Source organism: Ambystoma mexicanum, chromosome 7q (genome assembly GCF_040938575.1).
Source record: "Ambystoma mexicanum isolate Mex_15411 chromosome 7q, UKY_AmexF1_1, whole genome shotgun sequence".
In the NCBI taxonomy this organism is placed as follows: Eukaryota; Metazoa; Chordata; class Amphibia; order Caudata; family Ambystomatidae; genus Ambystoma; species Ambystoma mexicanum.
The window spans coordinates 644996707-645019908 of NC_090941.1; the positions used below are offsets into that span (position 1 = coordinate 644996707).

The 23202-nt window shown below is 42.4% G+C and overlaps 1 protein-coding gene across 2 annotated transcripts in view; it reads right to left on the reverse strand.

The window, feature by feature from the left end:
- Positions 1 to 23202, reverse strand: part of LOC138528519 (cilia- and flagella-associated protein 337-like) — an 875503-nt gene that overhangs the window by 795185 nt on the left and 57116 nt on the right. The window contains exon 2 of one of the 2 annotated variants that reach the window (XM_069640251.1): positions 5893 to 6169. In XM_069640251.1, the coding sequence (XP_069496352.1) occupies positions 5893 to 6169 (277 nt within the window). Of the gene's footprint in view, positions 1 to 4599; positions 4652 to 5892; positions 6170 to 23202 lie in introns of those variants that run through there. The other variant, XM_069640252.1, reaches the window with a different exon arrangement.

Genomic DNA, 23202 nt, shown 5'->3' on the forward strand with positions numbered 1-23202 from the left:
CATCACTTTCCACAGCAAAAGATCCAATTGGAGTGATGTGAGTGAGCATGACACAACATTGTGAAGTTCAGTAATTGACAAGGTCAACATGCCTTTTTTTTATTTGCACCAGGCCTGGAGAGCAGTAGCAGCACTGTACAGCCCCGGGGCCACATCGTGAACATGCTTATGGTGCAGGTTATGGAGGAGCTACCTCAAGAGAAAGAACATTGCAAATAGACTTGTCAGTTGCTCATGTGTCCTCCGGCCAGCCCTAGAATCATCCATCTTTCACCTTTAATGTCTGCACCAACACCGACACTCCCCACACAGTACTGGGAGACTTCACGGAATCCATCTGGTCTCATGGGTTTCTTGTCCTTACAAGATACAGTACAAACACAGCAATTGGCTTGGTACCTTAATAATCTGAGATATATACCAATGTTTAATCAATAAGAAATGTGACCAGTTTTGTTGGACGAATGATCCATGTGTTCTAGTAGACACAAAAACTAAATCAACAAAATAAAATACCAAATTAGCATTGGCCATCCAGAGTATCCGAACTACAACAGGAGAAGATGTATTTGATCCCAGGAGGGACCACCTCAAGATCCCAAGCATAAAGACAAATCCTCTTGGCTGCCAAATCATCAAGCTAACTTCCCCATGAACCAAATAAAGCACAGAGTACAGTTAATCATCAGTGTTGTGTTTTAACTGTATGCCATTTAAGGCAATTTGAAAAGGCACTGGAAGGGGAGAGCGTTCAAACTACCATGCTATCAATGCCATGACTATGAAGCATACATAAACTTAGACAATGCATGGCACGTGACTATTCGAATCCACCTTCGGCATGGTATCAGGTACTAATGTCCCCATATTTATGGTCGCCATACATAATGGTGCCGGGAAAAGGTTGTGGCAGCATTATATATGTTGACCATATATAGTGGGTGAAGGGGGCTGTGTGGGTGTCCCGCGCTCCCCTTGAAAAAGAAACAATGTCTCTGCAAAAAACAGCATTTTTGTGAGTTTTTAGCCAGTTCTTTTGGCAGGCAACATTTTTGCAGGGACAATATTACATGGAACCTTCAGGATGACATTCAGTGCCTGTTCTGCAGGACAGTTGATAATACAGCCGAATGGGAATGGCAAGACTCTCTAGCCCCACATTGTGGAGATAGCAGAGAGGTACAGTTAGTTTGCCTTGAAGCCTATTTGTGGTGAGAATAACAGAAATAGAACCAAATGTGTTGGAGGCAGCTCACCTTGTCTTGACAAATGGTCCATTCCATTTAAGCCAATATTACAAATGTGGATGACAAGCAGTGAATGGTCTTCCTTCAAAAGATGGCTGCTCCTTTGGAGGTGTATTCACTTCAGATCAGATTCAGAATCCTATGTATATCTGTCATTTCTGTATCCTTACTTCAATCATTTTTCTTCTATACAGGTTTAGCATGCTCTGCCTCCATATCCCCCATGTCTTCAGACCTCCCAGTATTTTCTTTTTGAAACCGATGAGTATTGCAAGCACCTTTTTACTTGTGGAGCTGGTTTATAATATCATGGCTCTAATCATTGTCTGATTCTTGCAGGGGCAGAACTAGAAATGTCTGCCTCACCTACCATGTCCATGGAGGAGCTTTCTCAACATGTGTATTCAAAACACGACAATGCATTACATTTTTTAGCAGGAAGATGGCATCTTTTGCAGGCACATGTGCCCTCAGAAAACTCCTAAAAACCTGGGTTTTTAACAAGTATCCATAACCAGCTCTGTTCTGTCTCTATTTTTCCTACTTATTTTGCGCCAGCGTCGTGATATCTTCAGGTTTGGGCGCTACATAAATGAAAAAATAATAAAAATAAATAAATAATGTGGTGACTTATGCAACATTTTACCCTCCCATTTGGCAGCAGCTGATGATCTGGTGGACACTACCCTTTTGGTTGACTTAAGTTTTCAGAAAGTTGGTTGTATATGCTCCTTTACACATTGCCAGTCAGTACTGACCTTCGATGGATGAAGTATTCAAAGATGATTTGAAAGGATAATTATTATTATAAATTATTTATTTTTGTAGGGGGGAGAATTGGACTTAATTAGAAACTGGCAGAGCTATCTCATGCTAATCAAACAAATTAGAAACTGGCAGAGCTATCTCATGCTAATCAAACAAATTAGAAACTGGCAGAGCTATCCCATGCTAATCAAGCAAATAAAAATAAAAATAAAATACAATCGGAAGGAATGTATTGGAAAAAAGGAAATGTTTCTCATAGCAACTATATGGTACTCCAATCCAAGCACTAACCACCAGCCTTAACAGATCCCTGTCTTGTTCTGGAAGAAAATCAAATGAATTTCAAATCAAATCGAAACACAATCAAAAGGAATGAACAGGAACATGAAAACGTTTCTCTAAATAGCTGCCCAATGTATTCATGCACTAAGCCAAGGCATTAAGAGATGTCTCCCTAATTTCAGGCAAAATCAGGTTCAGTCAAAATAAAATACAATTACAATCACAAAGAATCAATTGGAACAATAAAAGAATTCTCTAAACACCGATCTGATTTTCAGGTACAAAGCTATGGCTTTGATAGACCACTGCCCAATTTCAGAAGCACATCAAATGAAATGAAAATGATTTGAAAATACAATCAAAAGGCACAAACTAAAAAAAGAATAAGCTACCGACTGTTATGCAGGAACTACTAATTGCCCTTAATGGAGACCTTCCTAATCTCAGAAATAAAATGAAATACAAAATTACATCAAAATATTACTGAAAAGGCAGAACATGACTATTCAAAACACTGGCTTCTCTTGCCACTGAAGATTGACCTAAAGAGAGACTTCTCTCATTTCAAAATCACAAGAAATCAAAATAAAATAAAGGTAAGGTAGAAACGTTGAATGACATGTTAGTTTCGTATGAAAAGCCTTTTTTCAGAATCAGATATTTTCTTTAATGAAAAATGACACCATGGCTTATTCAGCTGCCTGCTTTTTAAGATTAAATGAAACCAAATTACTTAAAACATGTTTAAGATCAGTAGGGTCACAGGTCTTCCCCTGCTCAACTGCAATGAAAGTGAGGAAGGGACGGCCCTCTTGCATCATCATTTCCTTATGGACTAATATCCGAGAATTCATTACTGCGACAGGGACCTTAGGAAATACCTCAGACTAAACTCACTCTGGTCCACGCCAAGAATTACTCTCATCTATTTCAGTCACTCGAAACAGGGGTCAACTCTTTTGCAGCATTTCAAGCTTCACCCTCAAGTGGTTTGAATCACTGGAACCGACTGAAACCTCTTTGCTTGGGATAAGCCAGTGCTCACAAGTTCCCCGACACCATACTGCATGCATGAGAAGCGTCAGAGTGGAGCTTTTAAATCGCTGAGAATATCAAATTGCTGCACAGTATGCTGTTTAATCAAGTGTGCAGTTAAAACGACACATTTATTAGGATAGCTACCCACCACCCTCCACACATTTTTAATACAAGATAGAACACTATTATTATCAGGTTTACTAGTGGGAGATGACATAGTCCCTCTGCTTCTAAACACTGTAATAATATCTGTTATGTTAATAAGAACTGTAACCCCCAAAACCAATGCATTACCAACGTTTAAGGAGAAATTGCTGGTAAAATGGCACACTTGGTTAGGTACTCTCTGCTGGAATCATGTGTGTTCCGCAGGTCACATGTTTTAGTCCATAGAAGCTCTACTCATTACTTCATCCTTTTGAAGTCGACAAATGAGCATTCATTTCAGTTGTTGTGTAACTAATTCATATAAGAATGTTTTATGTAAGGTGCTTTGATGAAGGCACTATATATATATTTTTATACATGCTAGCACATCTCATCACTTGAGCCACAAAAAGGAGCAGCCAAATCCACTGAGGACATCTGAATGAGCGCATCTTAGATGACCTCATTCAGATGCCCTTTTTCATCCCTTTGCACATTTTGCAAACAGGAAGCGCTTTTAAACGTGCAGAAATGAGGGTCATCTCCCTTAGTCTTTTGGGAGCGGGAGCAGGAGGGGGGTGGGTTTAAATCATGATGAGGGCATTTCCTGCCCTGACATGAATTTATAAGTGTAACAGCTGCGGTTTCAACCGTGGCTGTTACTCCTGAATTTCCAGCGCCCAAATGAGGATGGAAAAGCTTTTTTTCCAGGCATTTCACAGAGACAGGCCCTTAAGGAACTATGTGGTGATTATGGATCATTGAGGCTGAGCTTGGCACATGATGGAATCAATTACATAAACCTCATACCATGCATACATGTCATTGAACAGCACTAAAGGGGCATTTGAGGTTGCACTTCACATATGATGGCAGCAATTAGACAGGTGAAATTCTTCCTTAGATATGGGGACCATAACAGGTGTAAGAGGCATTAACTGTCAGTGTGTGGCATTACTGAGGCGATATGGGCTGAAGTGGCGGGCCCATCCTGTAGGTCACGCCCCCCAAGTTAAGGGGGCGAGCCTCCGAGGGGCATACCGCCATTAGCACTGGGTACATCACTACACAGAGGCTAATGGTTTATTTCTATTTTTTTTAAAGAAAGAAAACAAACCTTTCTGTTGCTGCCCGACGCTGCACAGTGCTGTCAGCTAGGAAGTCTGTTTTCAATGTTGATGACCAACGTCATCAACATTGAAGAGGGACTGCCTGGCTGACAGCACTGTGCGTGTTTCGGGAGGCGAAAGAAAGGTACGTTTTCTTTTTGTTCGTTTTGAAAAAAGAAAGAAAACACCATTAGCACCCGTGTAGGGAGCTACACGGGTGCTTGCTAAGGTGAAGGGGGAGCAGGGATGGGAAGCGCTGGACACCAACGAAACTGCTTGGAGTGCAGGCTTCACTTAGTGAATACAGCCCACATTCCGAGCATTCTCATTGGCAGAAGGCACCTCCCAGGGTGCTAATGGACATTTGAGAATGCACTTGTCATATGATAGAGGCAACTACTTATATAACGCTGTAACTAATATATTTTGACAGTACCTAGACTTTAAGGCTATAACAGTCATCAGATGGCAGTATCCTCAGATAAAGTTTACATTTGGCAAACTGTATCGTGGCAGTACCTGGCAATGTCGGGCTTTACCTGGAACATGATTACTAGACTTGATGTGCAGCTATAATTGGTATACGATGGAAGAAAATGGCCACATAAGGCTTTAGTGGCATAATCATGGCAGTGTCCCTGACCTATATTGGTTCAAACGGGGCTACGCCTGTCATAACATGACCCCATCCGTGACATAGCAAGGCAGAACCCGAGTTAAAATGTGGTTGGTATCCAAAAAAGTTGTATGTCTGTGTTAGTAATGGTTTTGAATTTTATGAAATGGAAGCTTATGTATGTTTTTTAGACCTATCAGTCACTTCAGATGATGTCATTGGGCTTAAATGTCATGTGATGTTATTTCATGTGATGGCATCGGGGTCAAAGCTTGCATAACATCACTTTTTTGGATGTCATCTGGTGTGTGATGTCACTTCAGCTACCCCATGCATTTTGGTGAATTGACGTTCCTGTCGGTATTCTTATGTTCCCAAAGTGCTCTTTGGTTTTATGCAAATCACCAAGCTTGGGATCCATGAAGAGATACTGTGCTGTGTGACTTGGCCTCGGGCCACGCCCCTCGACCCTTCCCACTCTTCGTCATCCTCAAGGAGTAGGAGGAGGTTCCTGGAATACATTTTTTCCCATTTCCAGCACTGTGGCCACGGGAAACTTGAGAGCTCTGGATAAGCACAATTTAGATTCAATGTGGTTCACCCAGCCCCAATTTTACCACAGTAAAATCAAGTAAAACCAAGCGATTAAGAAGAGCAAACCCGCAATGGAGTACTTCAGTACCACCTTTCCCTTCCGAAGGCTTCTGGCTGGATCGGTTCGTTGCTGAAGATTTTCATTTTCTGCCACATTTTCCATGAGTCCGATTGAGTGCCTCCTCTGTTGTCTCTTTATCAGCTCCCTCTCCAGCCATTCGGGGGGAGCTGGGCTGTCGTCTTCTTCTGCCTCCTCCAAATAAGCCATTGGAGAAGCAGTCCGCAATCGCAGACCTCCAACCGCAGTTTGGGCGCGTCGAGTGGGACCTGCCCCTTGCAATGCTGACTGTCTTAACTCGTTCAGTAGGCTGACAATAAAAATAAATACATGGAAACACAAGTCAGGAACATTATATCTTTGAAATACAATGAAACATATTATGCTACTCTGCACAGTAGTTGGCCCCAGGAATGGGCCACATTTACTTATTTCTTATGCGTCGAAAAGCCTGCAGGTATTGGGGCACGACACAGACACAAAAGGACGAACGTTGGCTACTCTCGCAAATACCTTCAGTGCAATACATTGCCAACGCCTCACAATCCATCTTAGAGCAAAACATTGCCTACCCCCCAAATCCATCAGAGTGCAACACATTGTCTATCCCCAAAATCCATCCAAGTGCAATACGTTGTCTGCCCCAAATCCATCTAAGTGCAATACATTGTTTAACCTGATAGTCACCTGGGTGCAATACCTTGCATGCACTCAAAGTATGTGCAAGACAGAGATCACCTCAACGACTTCCCCAAGCTCAATACCCTGGCCACTCTTGCAATGGTTCTGAGATTTACAAGACTAACTTTGGTATACTTCCAGGTGTCATGCTCTGCCTACAGTGTGGATCCTTTAGAGTACAACACATGGCTAACAGGTGAGTGAGTTATAGAATTGGGTGCTCACCTATTTTTGTCAACGGGGGATCAAATATGTATATTGGGGAGAATTTATAATCAGTAAATAAAAAGACAGATTGCCCACCCCTCTCTATATGGTCCCTTCTGCACAACAGGTTAACTGATGTGGGTCTACTTTATCATTTGGTAGATCAACTTCCTAGATCAATTTAGGCATTCCCATGTATCACACCACTCTGATTACAAAAATATTTGCTTTATTTATTCATCATAAAACCATTCTAAAAAGAACATGTAAATCATCTATCATTAAACATCATACACCACTTACATACAACATTGATTTCACATTAATGGGGTAACTGAATTAATTTGTCTTTAAACATAACCTTTAGTGAGTTATGTGCAAGAGATAGGAAAAAACCTATTTCATTTCCTTTTACAGTCGACATATGTTTCGACCCTTACAACATTGCTATACCCTCTCTTGGGTTGTCACTTCAACTTAATTATTGGGCCATCTTCAGGACACACATAGTTTATTCCAGAATACGAATTTATTTCCCCAGTGGTAGAATCAGTGGTCTGCTGTCCATATATTATGACTTGGGACTTTTGAGCATCTATATTGGCGAATTAGATTTGTAGCGTCCCGTATCTTTTTTGTGTCAGTTAGTTGTTTGGCTGCTCGCATAGCATTTGAGCTGATATTATACCGATGCACCAGATGGTGTCATCAATAGGGGGGGGGGGGGGCGTCACCCCTGAGCCCTCTAGTTTTTTTACAACTTGCAACTTTTACAACAGTAACTGTTTTTTTACACTTTGCAATGCAATTATATGCGGGGGAAACCGCCTTCAGAACCCCATTCTCCCCTTACAATAAGTGATTACCCTAACCCACCACCCATTAATTGCATTCAAAAGTGCAAAAAAACGGGTCTTTTCGGCTACAGGATTTTTTCCCATGACCATATCAATGGACACCTGTCTGGACCACACCACTGGATGGAATATAATGTCTTCAAACTCAGCCATGATAAAATAGAGATAAATCTAATTGGAAAATCTTGTTATCACTGGACTCCCAATTGTTTGCCCGAGTCATTCAGACCTAACCCAGTGCCAAATTGAGATGTCAGGAATCTGGGAATGTTCCCAGATATGAAGTTCTCTTTTGAACCTCAGATCAGCAAAGTTGTTCATACATGCTGGTACCACCTGAGGATCCTAAGGTACCTGTCAAGATATTTTGACAACTTCCAATGCATAGCAGCTGTACTGGCATTGGACATCCAAGACCCAAAGACATCCAAAACAAAACATGTGATAAGGCCACCCGGTCACAGCCACCATTTGACACAGACCTGCTGTAAATATGATTTGAAGGAAATATAAAATTTCGCCAAAATCAAAGGCTTCCTGGAGGGTCAAGCAGATAATCGTGGACAAATATGAGACAGTTCATAAAGACTTTGTGAGAGTTTAGTGAAAAATGTACTCATCCGATTTCTAATTGAAATGTTAAACTTATCAAGGTATTGAGGTATTGATGTACACAATGGCCACTCCAGTGAACCACCACCAACAAAAAGCCTCCCAGTCAAATGCTATGCCAAATGAAATAGAAGTGGTAAGCAACGTGGATCCCGAGGGGGACACGCCGGGCTGAGTTTACTGTCAACAAGTGGGATGAGGTACATTGCAGGGTAGGGGCAGAAGACTCATTTAAAAACGAAAGATAATATGGGGCCACTGACATTAGCATGGATCAGCTGAGGGGGGATGGGAGATAGTCAAACGGAGACGGGAAGCAAATGTGAGGGAACAGGAAGAGGACAGCCTCTGGCAACTGTAGGCTGTATGAAGGGTAGAAGGGATTAGGCAAGGATCGAAGGGTGCTTGGAAAGTGGAAGTGAGAAACTAAGCAAATGACCCTAGGAATGTATCCCATGCATACGTGCAGCATTTTGCACATAGTTATCCTAAAACAACTGGCTAATCGCTCATTAAAAAGAGCAAGATGGATGAACAGTGAGCCTCTGTTATGAGACAAAGCTGGATGTGTGTCACACCCAGATCGTTTGGTCTGAGTGACAGCCTAGTATGGGTATGTGTGGAGTACTGCACTGAGGGCTATAATTAGGAAGAACCAGCATATTTTACAAATGGTGAATGCTTAATTTCCTCCAGCCCACTTTGCATTCAAGCGAAAAATGTAAGCATTTCTTTGGCTACATCATTCTGTACTGCCCCAGAAGGTCCTTCTGAAACACTTAGAGACATATGGAAATGACTGACTGCTGGCACCCTGAATTGCTCTGGTCCTGAGCCCCCTGACTCATGTCAGACTTGCAATAAGAGCCCACACAGCGTTAGGCAGAGTCAAGGTTTTTATCAACATTAGGTATGCAGAGCAGGGTTCTATAATTGTGGGTAGAGTACTCTGCTGTCGGCCCCTGATCCTTCCCCTTTAATTCAGTCTCCAGTAGGCTAAACCCCAAAACAAAACATTCAAACAATTGTAGAGGCTCCAAGTACTTTATTCGTGTTCAGCTGTTATCAGCCAACTTGTTGAACTCCATCATTGCTATTAGTCGAAGTCAGTTATGCCGGCAGCCTCTTTGATAATTGGGCCCTTCTCCTCTCCTCCTGATGTTCCACTAATTATACATTTACTATATACAAGGAGGCCTCAGGTAAGACTGACCATCAAAGGGCACTACCCTTGAGGTTTATGTAGTGCTTGAAAATTCACATTAAATGTATTTCTTTTCAATGTGTAGGTAAGGAGGGGTTATGGAACAATCACACTACACGTTCATCTAAAATGTTATCTATGCCAGACTATTCGTTGGCTCAAGTTGTAGGACGAGGGAAGATATCAATTCCTCAGTCACAGGTTGACACCTGTAACTTTCCTCAGGCCCCCAACTCATTGGGAGTCAGGAACATTCCCGCCAAGAATAGCAGGGGCCCCCTTGGGATGGCTACTCTATGCTGACAATCTCGTCATCATTGATCAGACTCCAATTGGCCTGCAGTGTAAGCAAGCAATGTTGCAGTCGTATGCAGATCTTAATGGTCTTAAAGGAATAGTGCGCTCAAAAATATTATTGGCTAAAAAGATGGCCAATAATCAAAAATATATCTAAAAAATATTTTTTTAAAAGTCCCTATGTGAAGTATTGAGCAAATTAAGCTCAAACTTAAAAATGTGAAGCACTAGGAGCCATCCATTTTGTGAAATGGATGCCTCCTGTGCTTGCCCTTGCGGCAAAAGCCAGCCAGCTGTAATAAACAAAAGCTACCACTGGGTGCCTTTTGCTTCATTGGTGCCGGAGGACGGAGACCAGAGACTTCAGGCAGGAAAGCTGCATCTGGGTAAGTGCTTATTTTATTTTTTAAATAAAAACTAGCTGCATTTTTTTCTAAGTTTTCCGGGCTGGAGTAGCCCGGAAAACTTAGAAAGAAAACTGCAGCTTTTAAAACGTTGTATTTATGTTTGCGGTAGCTTCAGCTTGGAGCTACCGCAAACATAAATACAACCTTGTTGTATTTAAAAAAGCTGCGGTTTTCTTTCTAAGTTTCTCACGCTCCTCCGAGCTGGGGGAGCCCGAGAAACTTAGAAAGAAAAACTGCAGCACGGGGGAGCCCAGGAGACTCAAAGTGAAAGCCAAAGCAAGCAGAAACATACCACGGTTGTGTTTCAAAATGCTGCAGTGTTTCTGCCTGCAGCAGCTTTCACTTTGAGTCTCCTGGTTGCCCCCTGGGAATCCCGTGAGACTCAAAGTGAAAGCAGCTGCAGGCAGAAACACAACGCGGTTGTGTTTCAAAATGCAGCAGTGTTTCTGCGTGCAGCGGCTTTCACTTTGAGTCTCCAGGGGAGCCCGAGAGACTCAAAGTGAAAGCCGCTGCAGGCAGAAACACAATGCGGTTGTGTTTCAAAATGCTGCAGTGTTTCTCACTACGGCGGCTTTCGCATCGAGTCTACTGGGCTCCGCCAACCCTGAAGGAGCCCAGGAGACGCCAAGCGAAAGCTGCTGCAGTCAGAATAACAACATTGTTGTATTTGTAAATACCGCTGCATTTACAAATACAACAACGTTGTTATTCTGACTGCGGCAGCTTTTGCTTGGAGTCTCCTGGGCTCCCTCAGGGTTGGGGGAGCCCAGGAAACTCCACGCGAAAGCCGCAGCAGTCAGAATAACATTGTTGTTGTATTTATGATTTCCGTGGTTTTCCAACGTTGTATTTGTAATTGCAGCGCCTCTGCTTTTTGCCTTCATTTTATGTTTTCTGTGCTTCCCTGGGCTTGGGGAGCACCGAAAATGTAAAATGAAAGTGAAGGCAGCCTCCTGAGCTCTGTTCTGGCTGCAGTAAGCACAAGCTCCCAGTAGGGGGCTTTTGCTGCTTGTTTAGTGCTGCCAGGGCAGAGCTGAGGAGGCTGCCTGAAATGGCAAAATAGATGCTCCTATGTAAATGCTTTGAGCCTCGTTTGCTCAAAGTGTTCACATATGTTTCAGTCTATTGCCCATTATTTTAGCCAATAATATTTTTGAGCGCACTATTCCTTTAAGATGAATGCAACTAAATCTGTGGTATTAATAATTCAGCCGGTGAGAGGGAAAGGAAAAGGGTTTTGGCGATGGACATTGGGGGTAACTGTAATCCACCTAACGGAGTCGATAAAGTATTTGGTAATAAATGTGAATGTGAGTCCTAGGGACCTTGTGAGAATTAGGGAACTAACATTGAAAAACAAAAATATGGCAGCCCAAGGTAGGAAGATCCACAGTAAATATGGGAGATTTTCTATGGTCCCACAGGTAAAGTTCAACAATCAAAAAGCAGCACCAATAATATACTATAGTGCAGAGGCAACATTGGGTGGGTTGTGGAAGATTTGGGATACTTTAGAAGGAATCTTCTGGTGAAAGATATTATGCTTCCCATACTGTGTACCAATGCCAGTTATTAGGTATGAACTTGTTCTTGTTTCATTGTATGTGACGGGTATATGGAATCCTCTATCCCTATTCCGGAAAATGAGCTGTGAAGACAGACCTGCTTAGTTTGAAATACTAAAAGGTGGCCGGGAAAGTGATGGGGCAATAATGTTGTGGTCTTCTGAATGTTTAAAAATTCGAACAAAGATGGGTGTGACAGAGTAGCAAATAAAAACGAATCCTGACACTGTGAAAAAGATTATATGGCAGAGGACTAGATGGAAAACTGGGAGAAAAAAATGAGTACAACATTTTTGAGCATTTGAGAGGAGACATTAAATATTTAAAGAGGTGACCAAAATATCTAGAAGAATTCCCCAGCGGATATCATCGTGACAGGTTCATTCGTTTTCTAATGAACCTGTTACCTACCAGGGAAATCCTTAGCTGTAGGTATCAAGGAAAGGTTAATGATAGTACAGGTTTTGTAAGCAACATGTCGAATCATTGAAACACCTAGTCATGGATTGCTCCAGTGTGAGGGACTGGAGAGCAATATTTTGGGTGGTTGTAGACGGGGATCCCCAGGTGTTAGTGATGGAGAATGGTGGGAACTGTTATGTGGGGGTACTGAGTTTAGGCTGACATGTGCTCTGATAAAATTCCTAGATTACATTTTTAAATATGAGTAAGTTGATAATGAAAAATCGATTTTAGGGGAAAGTAGTGGGAAAGGGATAAGGATTTTTTATGATGTATTGAATGTAACTGATGTATTTTAAAACTGTCATGGTTTTCTTAGGACAAAGAGGATAAGAAATGTTCTTTTGTTGACTTATATAAATAAATAAGTTCTGTGACAGAACAGTAGAAAGAGGACAAAGGCTCAGTTCCCTTATAAGGTCAAAGACATTTGAGGCTTGTTGGAATCTTCCTATTCTTGCTGTCTTCATCACTACCTCATCCTGCTGTTGTGACATCCTCCTTGGGTTCACTACCTTCTCCTGCCTCTTCCAAGTCTTCACCCCCAGCCTCTTCCTGATTGTACAACTTCCTCCAGGCTCTCACAACCTCCTTCTGGTAATCACCATCTCCTCTGATTTTACCACCTCCCCTATTCTTCAACTGTCTCCTCATATCACTAACACTTCCTTCAGTACCTCACCTCACCCCTCCCCTGTTACCACCTCCTCCAATATCTTACCACTTCCTCCTGATGTTAGCTGCTCCTCGACATAGCATCCCATCCTTATTTTACCACCTCCCCCATTCTCTAATTGCCTCCTCCCGGCTCCTTTTCCCGCTCTCATCTCCTACTACCTCCAACCACCTCCAAATCTTCACAGTAGTAACATTCTTCAGACTCCTCCAACCACCTGGCACAACCTGCTCCAATGACCCACACTTGGCAACTGAGATTTGTTGCATTTATACTGTTCTTCCTCTTCACCCTGGGTGGATCTTTACTTTAGGGTCTGAACCTGTAAGTGGTAAGTGAGGGCTGGGAGTGATTGGTTCCGCTGGGTGCACATGGGGTTACTTGAGGCTCAGATGGATGAACAAAGCTATATATGAATAGTTGGCCATCTTGGTTTTCAGATTTCTAACTCTGTACCCCGCTGAGGCTATCTGTACTGCACTAAGAGCCATGGTGTCTCCAGCATAAAGGTTACAGATTGAGAACACACTGGATAAGCATTTTATATTTTCACTTTCATTGGCAGTATTGTTCGAGCAGTGTGTGCAACACTTTGTTACCGGTAACATGGGTGTTGTAGTGCTGCTTTAGGCATTAGGTCCATCGAGGTCAGGAAGACGGTGAGTGGAAACAACTCATCTGCGGAAACACAGTGCTTATTGCGTAATCCGTGGATCTCTACACATACCTCCTTTGGTAGTATGGGTGAACAGGCAACAGGAGCACTGTACACACTGCCTTTTCTTCTTACAGAGAGTGGGTCTACCTCTGACAAAATTACTACTTCACTGTAGGAGAACAGGGATATGTAGTGGCTAACCAGCTCCTTAGCTCCACACTACTACTAAAGCAACAGGAATCCCAATTATAAAAGTGAAAAGGGCGCAGCCTGACAAATATACCTCCCTCACCTCTTTTGTTAACGCAGGCCCGGGGCAGGCTATATCTTCAGAAGGGGTGTGAGCTGATGACAGTCGAAACAGCTTTTGAAAATGGCATAAAAAAATAATGTACAATCAAAGTTCTATAAACTGGAAACCCATAAATATTGCAGAACTAAACACAATACTGGAATACAAAAAACCATCAATCACTGTCTTAGACTCATCCATCATCAAAAAAAGAACTGTGAAAATCCCAAAATGGACCACAGAAACACTAGATGACATCACACCGGAAAAACCATTCTCACCACTGCTCGTCAACATCTACATGACCCCTCTCATCAACCTCATCAAAAGACTCATTACAAGTGTGGCGGTCTGAAAATAAGGCTGCCGGTCGCACCGTACTGGCACCCTTTCTGGACCGCCACATTACAACTCTGGGTGCGGGGGCTGTTGCGCCCGACAGGTCTGACCTGCTGTCGCGACCTGACCCGCCTGCAGAATTTTCACAGAAGCAATGGCACCATTAGCAACGTTGCCGGTGCTTCCGTCTCCCCACTCTCATGGAGTCCTATGGGACTCCACAGTAATGCAGAACAACATTTTCCGGCGCCTGATATCCTAGGCCGCTGGGACTTCCCAGTGGCACCGGGATGTCAGGCACTGGAAAAGTGTTACGAGTCCGGCGGTAACCCGTCGGTCGCACCAGCGGGTTACCACCAGACTCATAATGAGGCCCATGGTCTCACTTGCTACAACTACGCAGAACACTCACAAATCATCTACAAAGTCAAAACTAGTGGCAAACAAGACACAACCCATATAAACTGCTGCACAGAAATATACCACTAGATGAGTACCAACAAACTTAATCTCAATCCGGACAAAACAGAAATCATGATCACGCCCAATGACCTGTCAAACCAACACCACATTCCATGGCCTACCAAAATGGGAAATCACTGAAACCTTTCCAAGTGGTTAAAACCCCTGGAATATTATGAACAATGACTTAACACTTGCACCGCAAGTCAACTGAGTAGTAAAGAAATGCTTCTTCCACCTACACACAATCAGGCGGATACTACCTTTCTCTACCTTGCCATAAGTCAAGAATGGACTACGCCCAGAGCATCTATCTCCGAGTGCTGGACTACCTTACCAAAACACTGCAGCGAATACAGAATGCAGCAGCAAGACTATTCCTCGGACTCACTAATAGTGAACACATCACACCAGCACTGAGAACCCTACATCGGCAACCAGTCAAAAAAAGAGTTTTCTTCAAAACACTCTGCACAACCATCAGAGAAATCCATGACCAAGGAGTGGAATTCATACACAGGAAAAATCTCCATCTACAAACTAAAGCGAACACTAAGGTCAAGCAACGACATTCGCCTCAAACCAAAACAATACTCATAGTTGAAATTTGGTGGATCAGCATTCTCCTGCAACTCAGCAAAACTTTGAAGCTCGCTCCCAAAGGAAATACAAACAACAGAAGACCACTTAAAATTCAGAAGATTGATAAATGCATGGCTGTTTAACTTACCGAGCTAAACAGGAAACACTGTCGAAGGGAAACAGCCAACACAACACAAGAGAAACATCCAACACAACTGAAAACCTGGATGCCCCAACAAAATTAAGCTTTTTAATACAAACCAGCATAGAAGAATATGAAACGTGTCAGACTAACATACCCATCACACAGAAGGGCGCAGACTACTTACATCACTAACTAATTCTACTGAAAGCGTTCCAATATCCTGAATACACACCATCAAACTCCAAACAAAACACACACATGCCTCTACTGCAGCAGAAACCTACAAGCACCACAAAATGCACACACTCAGCAACAACCGACTAAACACAACACACTACAGAAAAATAAACCAATTACACACTAATCATCACACACACTCATATGACAAGCACCACCTAACCCTTACCAACTGAAAACAAACCCAGGACACAGTGACAATTGTTTCCGAACTGAAGCTACCAACAGCACATCAAACCCATCTAGCGCTTTCCCTCTGTATCCCACTAAGTAAGCCCTGCCAGCCAGTGGTCGATGTGTACGAAAAGAAGTAGTGGAACTATGTTCCCTGCTGACCTACCCCGTTCCCCACAAACCCCATCTCCACGCTCCCTCCCATGCACAATCCAAACCCCCAAACAAACATTAAGGAACGTTCAGTGCAGTGCACTGAAGTTTCAACTTCTTCCTACACTTTTATTTTAAAATAAAACCATTCCATAATAGTTTATTTTGAAAATAAAAGTATAAGAACAGTAAAACATTAAGATAAAAGTAGAGGAGCACGGGTTCCAAACACTTCCACCCACTTCGACCATTGCTGCCAGCCCTCCTACCTTTTCAGATCCGCCAGAGTGCCTGGAAACCATGAATATGGCAGAAGTGTACGGTATAAATCACAATAACGTAACGTAACACAAAAATATAGGAATTTAAGAAAACAATCAGAGCAACAAACGAATAAAAAACACTACAAACACCATAATAAAAGAAACACAGAGAATGCAGAACTTGGTGTGAAAGAGAACTCTAGGTTGATCAGCATGGGCGTACAGGCAAGAGACTTGGTAGCAATGTCAATAGTTCAAGGATATGTCTTTGTAGAGAAAATGTACAGAAGGATGGATTAAATCTCTATGGTCCCAAAAGGTGGAGCAGAGGGAAAAGAGCCATTTCACAATACATTTCTTTTTTAGGGCGCTCAACAGCATTGAGCCAGGCTTCTTGTAGCTTCCTCAGGTGGTTATTCGTAGTCAGGGTGTTGAGCTAGTTGTCTGGGTCCAATACGCAGTGAGGTCCAAGCAGCAACAACACGTGGTTGATGAAGCTTGGAACAGGCAGGCAATGTCTGAGTCGGTGTAGCTCACAAGTGGTTCAATGTGGTAATCAGGACCCAGAGCCTTCAGAGACAAGGTGAGCAGTTTGTTCTGTATTTCCACTCCAGGAAGTTGCCTGAAACCCACAGGGGGCCTTCACCACCAGACAGCAGGATCCTGGTTCCATGGTGCAGCCAGTAGAAAGGCAGTGGTCCAACAGAGGTGTCACCCCACTGTTCCCTAGGGATGGTTAGGTGGCACAGCTCTCCTCTGCCTTGGAGCCTTCTATCTTCACTTCTATGGAAGAGGACTTTGGAATGGACTTTATCCCATATAGAGTTCCACGTGAAGTGTGTAAAGGTGAACCAGTGAAGGAGATGATTTGCTCTCCTTAAAAAGGCATTTCACAGGGCATGGTTCCAAAGGAAGCCTGCAGTAATGGGTCCAATCCAGGCTGTTGTCACAAGTGCTCTTTGCCTTATGATATCCAGCACAGGGTGTCTTGCCTGCAGAAAATAGGGGGACAGGAAGAGGAAGAGAGCCATAACAGAAAGCAAGATGATGGAACCCTTCTCTTAGCCTCATCCTTTTGGCTGCTCTAACTCAGACCCAGTCCCATTCCTGCTGGATTCAAAGGGAGTTCAATGATCGGTATGCTGCTTTGAGAGTGGCTTTGTCATGCCAGTTCTGACTTTGAAGCACTTGTTCCCAGGAGATCATCCGGGAAAGGTTCCTGTGGCCTGTGAGGAAGTTATTGGCTGCCTTCTGGGAGATCAGAGAGGCAGCATCCAGGCCCTTGTTCTTCATGGCAGTTGCAGAAGCAGTCACATTAGACACCAATACACACCAGTCCTCTCATAGGTGGGTACTGCTCACAAGCTGACACTGGTGTGCTGTTAAACTGTTGTGGCTGTATATTTGTGTGCTCTTAGTAGTCACCATGCCACAACCAAGCATGGCTTATGTTAAAGATTTACATACAGCCAGACTGACTAAGGTATACAATTATTAAGTTTGGAAACAGGAGTGCAGAAGATTAGAAAGCTACCTCTGCTTGCTGTCAGCTTATGTTAAATCAGCTGTCCGGAATGCGTCGGTGACCTTTGAACCTGCCCTGTGCCACTGTATGGTTGGGGCTTAGGGTACAAAGGCACATGTTTGCACTATCATGTTTGCCATGCAGCATATACGAAAGGGGGAAGGGGAGCCTGATTAGCAGACTTCTCTTTCAGAAACAGAATTACCAGTATCAGTTTAGGTAATAAAAATTAAAAGAAAAAGCCAGGACTAACATAGTCTTGAAGATGGAAATTCATCACACTGCCTTAAATGGAACGTTCTTCTTTCCAACATGGGGAATTTGGCTTTGCCTAAATTGAGCTTTTGGCTCTCACAAAGAGTGAGAAGGATGATTTGATACCTGAGAGTGGGCGGTGGCACAGTAAAGTGACTGCCCCTACCCAATTTTGGGGAGCAGAGTAAATTGAAATGGGGACTCTCCCCATACTGTCACCAGATCCAACATCTACTGGCATGGTGGTCACTCTCCCTGTTGTTCTTAAAGTCCGGCAGGGGAACTTGCCACTTGGATGACTCATCAATTGGGTACTGGCTGAAGTAGTTTATATTGGATTGTTGTCAGGCTTCTCAGTGGACAACCGAGAAGGTGTATGACTGAGGACCAGACACCACTTCATTATTGTTTGGTTTTTGCCTTTGGCCCTGGCCGGGCAAGCCAATGGAACATGATTGGTAACTAATGTAAATATCTCCCTTATTAGGTAATACTCCAGGGCCTCTATGGCCAATCAGATAGCCAGACATTCTAGTTCTACAGTGGCATAATTTCTTTCCCTCGACTGGAGCTTTCGGTTGATAAAATGTATGGATTGCTCAACTTCATTGTTGATCTGGGGTAACACTGTCCCCAATCCCACCCATGAAGCATATTTCTGAAGGATAAACAGGTCTGCAAGATTTTGCATGATCATCTGGTGGGTGGCATAGGGTGCGTTTCAGCTGACCAAAGGCTTTCTTGGCTACTTTGTTCCACTGGAACCAGTTGAGCTTAACCCCATAAACTGATCTATTGGGAATCCATCTTTAGTTGAAATCTTCGGTTTGGGGTGTCTACAGTAGCCAGTAAGGCCAAGGAAGGTGCATAATTCCTTTTTGCCTGTCTGTTGGGAATGTCTATATGAATTTGACTATGGCTGCTTGAAGTTGGACCATTTATTTTCCTACATGGAACCCCAGATATTTTAGTAATGACCAGACAATTTGTCACTTGGCTTGGTAAGTGGTGAGCCCTGCCATATGTAAACGGTGGTAGCTAGGTATAAGTGCTTCAGGTGGTGCATCTAGGTCTGAGTGTTGATAACAATATAATTGAGGTATGCTGCTGAATAGACTTAATGGAGCTAGAGCACTATGTTCATTCCTCTTTGAAGGCTTGTGGGCCTGTGGTGGAGTCTAAATGGTAATACAGTAATCAGGGTGCAAATGATGTTCTCCCCCGGTCTTCTGGGGAGGGCAACATGATCTGTCAATAGCACTTCATGGGTTTGAGTGCAGAGATATACTCTGAAGGCAAAATTTGGTCCATCATTTTGTCTACTCTTGGTAGGGTGTAGGCATCACATTTTGATATCTTTCACCCACCTCATAAAAAACATCTTCTCTGAACTTGATCTTACATGGTGATATGATATAGAGCAGATATTTAACTGTGAATACTTAGGCGTTCACTTTGCAGGAAACACCAAATGGTCCGAGCAGGTGGAGAAAGCAAACCTCATACTTGGAAGGAATATTAATGCGATCCTTAAATATTATAATTCTCATGTTAATGGGGCAATTGCACCAGCACTGCCCATTTATAAGTGTAAGGCCAAAGCTGTGCCAATCTACAGCTCAGAGCTCTGGAGCTTTACCAAGTGTACAAAAATGCAGACAACAGAAAATAAGTTTTTAAAAAATGTTACATCTTCCATGTAATCATACGGTTTTAGTTAGACCAAAACTCAATAAGTGATACGATTTCATTTAGGCCTGTCCTATATTGGGTAAGACTGTGGTCTTCACCTACCCAAGGAAAGTATAGGGATGCTATATGCAACCTCCTATCACAGAATGGAGGTCGTGATTTTCCCTGGTACATGCATGTCAAAAATCATCTAAGAGTCCTGGGTTTCTTGCACTTCTGGCATAATCCCCATAATATCGTAGCTAATTTGAAGACTACTCTTAATTCAGCATATTTATCTTTTTTGCAAAATAAGGCCATTGCGCACTGCAACAATCATACCCTCGCTAGTTCATATCTATGCTGCAAATAGAATTTCGGATTAGAAGACTATTTAGATGAGATGGATCCTGTATATATGCACACATTAGATTTGAAATTACTGTTTGGTACCCTACGGTTAGCACATAATCAACAGGTGTGGAAGGCACGCGTTACTGTTCCTTGTGCGGTATGCTCCTTGGAGAGAGAATTAGTTGAGCATTTTCTTTTTTTCTGTCCAAAATACACTCAGTAGCAATCTGCCTATTTAAAGCCATGCTAAGAGAGTATAAAACAACCAGCAAAAGGAAAGTAGTCTGTGCAGCTGCTAAATTTCTGCACAGGTCCTGGCCTGCTAGGTCAAAAGGTATTGACACCTGACCTAGAGACTATTAACATGCAAACACCCTACAATTGTTTTGTACTTTAGTTCCAAAGCTATGTCGTTAAATCATGCATAGGGTCCACGATACTATGATAAAAAGTATTGATCCCTGAATTTTATTTTTTTCATTTTTTATTTGTATAGCGTCTTTCACCATAATTATGGTCCCAAAGTGCTGTTGGTTGAATGTCCTCGGAGGGACCGGAATCCAAATTTGGGAAAATTCAGAGGTGCTATTATGCGTGTGTGCATTTCAGCCATTAAAGTTATGTGAGGGAGGCCCAGACCTGCTAGTCATCCATGTCTGAATGTCATGTGGATGGGCGCAGCAGAGGTAGGCTATGAACTAAAAGGGGTGGATTGTGTTTAAGGAGTCAGAGGGCCTCATTACGAGGTTGGCGGTAAATCCGCCTGTGCGACCGGCGGGTTGCCGCCAACCCATAACAACGAATCCGGTGCCTGACTTCCCGGTGCCACCAGGACATTACAAGTCCCGGCAGAGCAGGAAGTCAGGTGCTGGATTTTGTAACTCCCTATTGGCAGTGGGAAGACAGAAGCACTGGCACCATTGCTAATGGTGCCGGTGCTTCCCTGGCAAGTCTGCCTGTATTAGCATAATTGACCTAAAAACAGTTGACCTAAAACATTTGATCGAATTACTATATACAATACTGGTATGTGAGTAAAATCCCTTCCCTGCTACAATTGTTTCTAGGTGGCAGAATCTAGGTTTGGATTGAGATAACATGACTCTGAACATCTGAATAGTGTTAGTGTTATCAGGATTTGGGGTCGACTGGATTCAATATATTCACTCTCAATGTAATATTAAATAAATATGAGTATGTAACGAGATCATTTGTTAAAATGATTCTGTAAAATATATTGGTCTAGGATTCCACAGGTGATCAATCAGGCTGGACACTGACCTCCTAACAAATAATCAAAATGTGCATATTGTTCATATTGTAATTATCATGTGCTAGGTTCAACATAGTACATTGCATCAAGTAAATTATTTTAAAAAACATACATTTCATGGTCCGAATTCAAACCATGATCTGTTGATCTCAAAAGACATATTAACTTGGCTTCCATTTTACGCAGAGAAAGTTGTAAATCCCCTAGCCTCTTTCCTTTTTTAGTTTTCATCAGTCCAATGAAACACAAATCATCTGTATTATCCATGTGATGTTGTTTCTGCCAATGCACAGCCAATGGTGTCTTAGGATCTACATTCCTCAAACTCAGAAGATGCTCACGAATGCGTACCCGCAGCTGCTTGATGGTGCTGCCGACATAATACTTGCCACAAACACATACAATAACATAAACAACATAGCATGTCCTGCAATCAATGAAATCTGAAATAGTGATTTCTTTGCCAAAGTGATCATTGAAAGTGTTACATTTATCCATAGCATGTTTGCATTGATTACAATCTGCATTTATGAAAGCGTAGCCCAATTTCAACCAGTTTTGCCCCTCTGTTGTTGGTGTCAATTGCAAAAATGATGGGCACAGTTTCTTCTTTATGGTTGGTGCTCTCATAAAAGTGAATTTGGGCCTGTCAGTTAGAAAAGGTGTCACATATTTGTCTAGTTTAAGGATATGCCAATGTTTGGCTGCTATTTGGTATAGTAAGCTGCTATCTCTGGAAAATTGGGTTATGATAGCAATAGGTTGTTTTTGGGTCCTATCTTTACTGTTCTTTAAGAGTTCCAATTGTTTAGTACGCATATATTTATCTGCAGCTTTATTAACGGTCCTGAGACAATAGCCCCTGTCAAGAAACCTATTTGTAAGTAATTTGCATTCCTGTTCATAATCAGTATCTCGACTACAGTTTCTCCGTGCTCTGTAGAATTCTCCCCCGGAAATATTGTTGATAGTTCCCCGTTGATTACCACTGGTGGCATGTAGAACCGAGTTTACTTTGGTGGGTTTGCGATAGGTTCTAGTGTGCATTGAATTATTGGCGATGTAAATGTGCAAATCCAAAAAATCTATTTGTGAAGGACTGGCATGTCCCGTGAGCTGAATTCCAAATGTATTGTTATTTGCATGTTTCACAAAATCCTCAAAAGATTCTAATGTTCCTTTCCATATTATGATGATATCATCTATAAATCTCTTCCATTTGATAATACTGTTCGCAAAAATATTATGTTTGTAAACATGCTCTTCCTCATATTGGGACATAAATAAATTTGCCAAAGAGGGTGCAAATTTGGCTCCCATAGCTACTCCCCTCTCCTGTAGGAAAAATTGTTAATTGAAAAGACACACATTATTTTTCAAGGTAAACATCAAAAATTCTCAACATGCTTCCAGTAGGAGGCTGAACTGTTTCTTAAAGTGAATTCCAGAGCATTTATTGCCAAATCATGTCCAATGCTAGTGTACAGTGCGGTGACATCTAAAGTTGCAAGCAAATAGTCCGATTCCCATTCTACAGAGTCTAGAAACTGTAGTACATGAGTGCTGTCCCTAATATAAGATTGTATTTCCACAACAAATGGTTTCAGAGCCTCATCCAAGTATTGGGAGAGGTCCACCATTGCCCATCCAATGCCACTCTCTGGCAGCTAATGTTATGCTTTATGTATTTTTGGTAGAAAATATATGGTAGGCATCTTAGGGTTATTCACAATAAGGAACTTTTTTTCATCATCTGATAAGAGTCCCATGGAGTGCCATTTGGTAATTAGATTGCTCAACTCTGTTACTATGGTTTTGGTGGGATTTGATTTTAAAATTTTATAACAGTGTGGTGTAGTTAAATGGGTCATACCCATTTGGATGTAGTCCTTTGTGTTGAGTATGACTACATTGCCGCCTTTATCCGCTTCCTTAATGGTGATCCAATGATCTTCAGCCAGGGAATTCAGAGCTTTGTATTCGTCTTTAGTA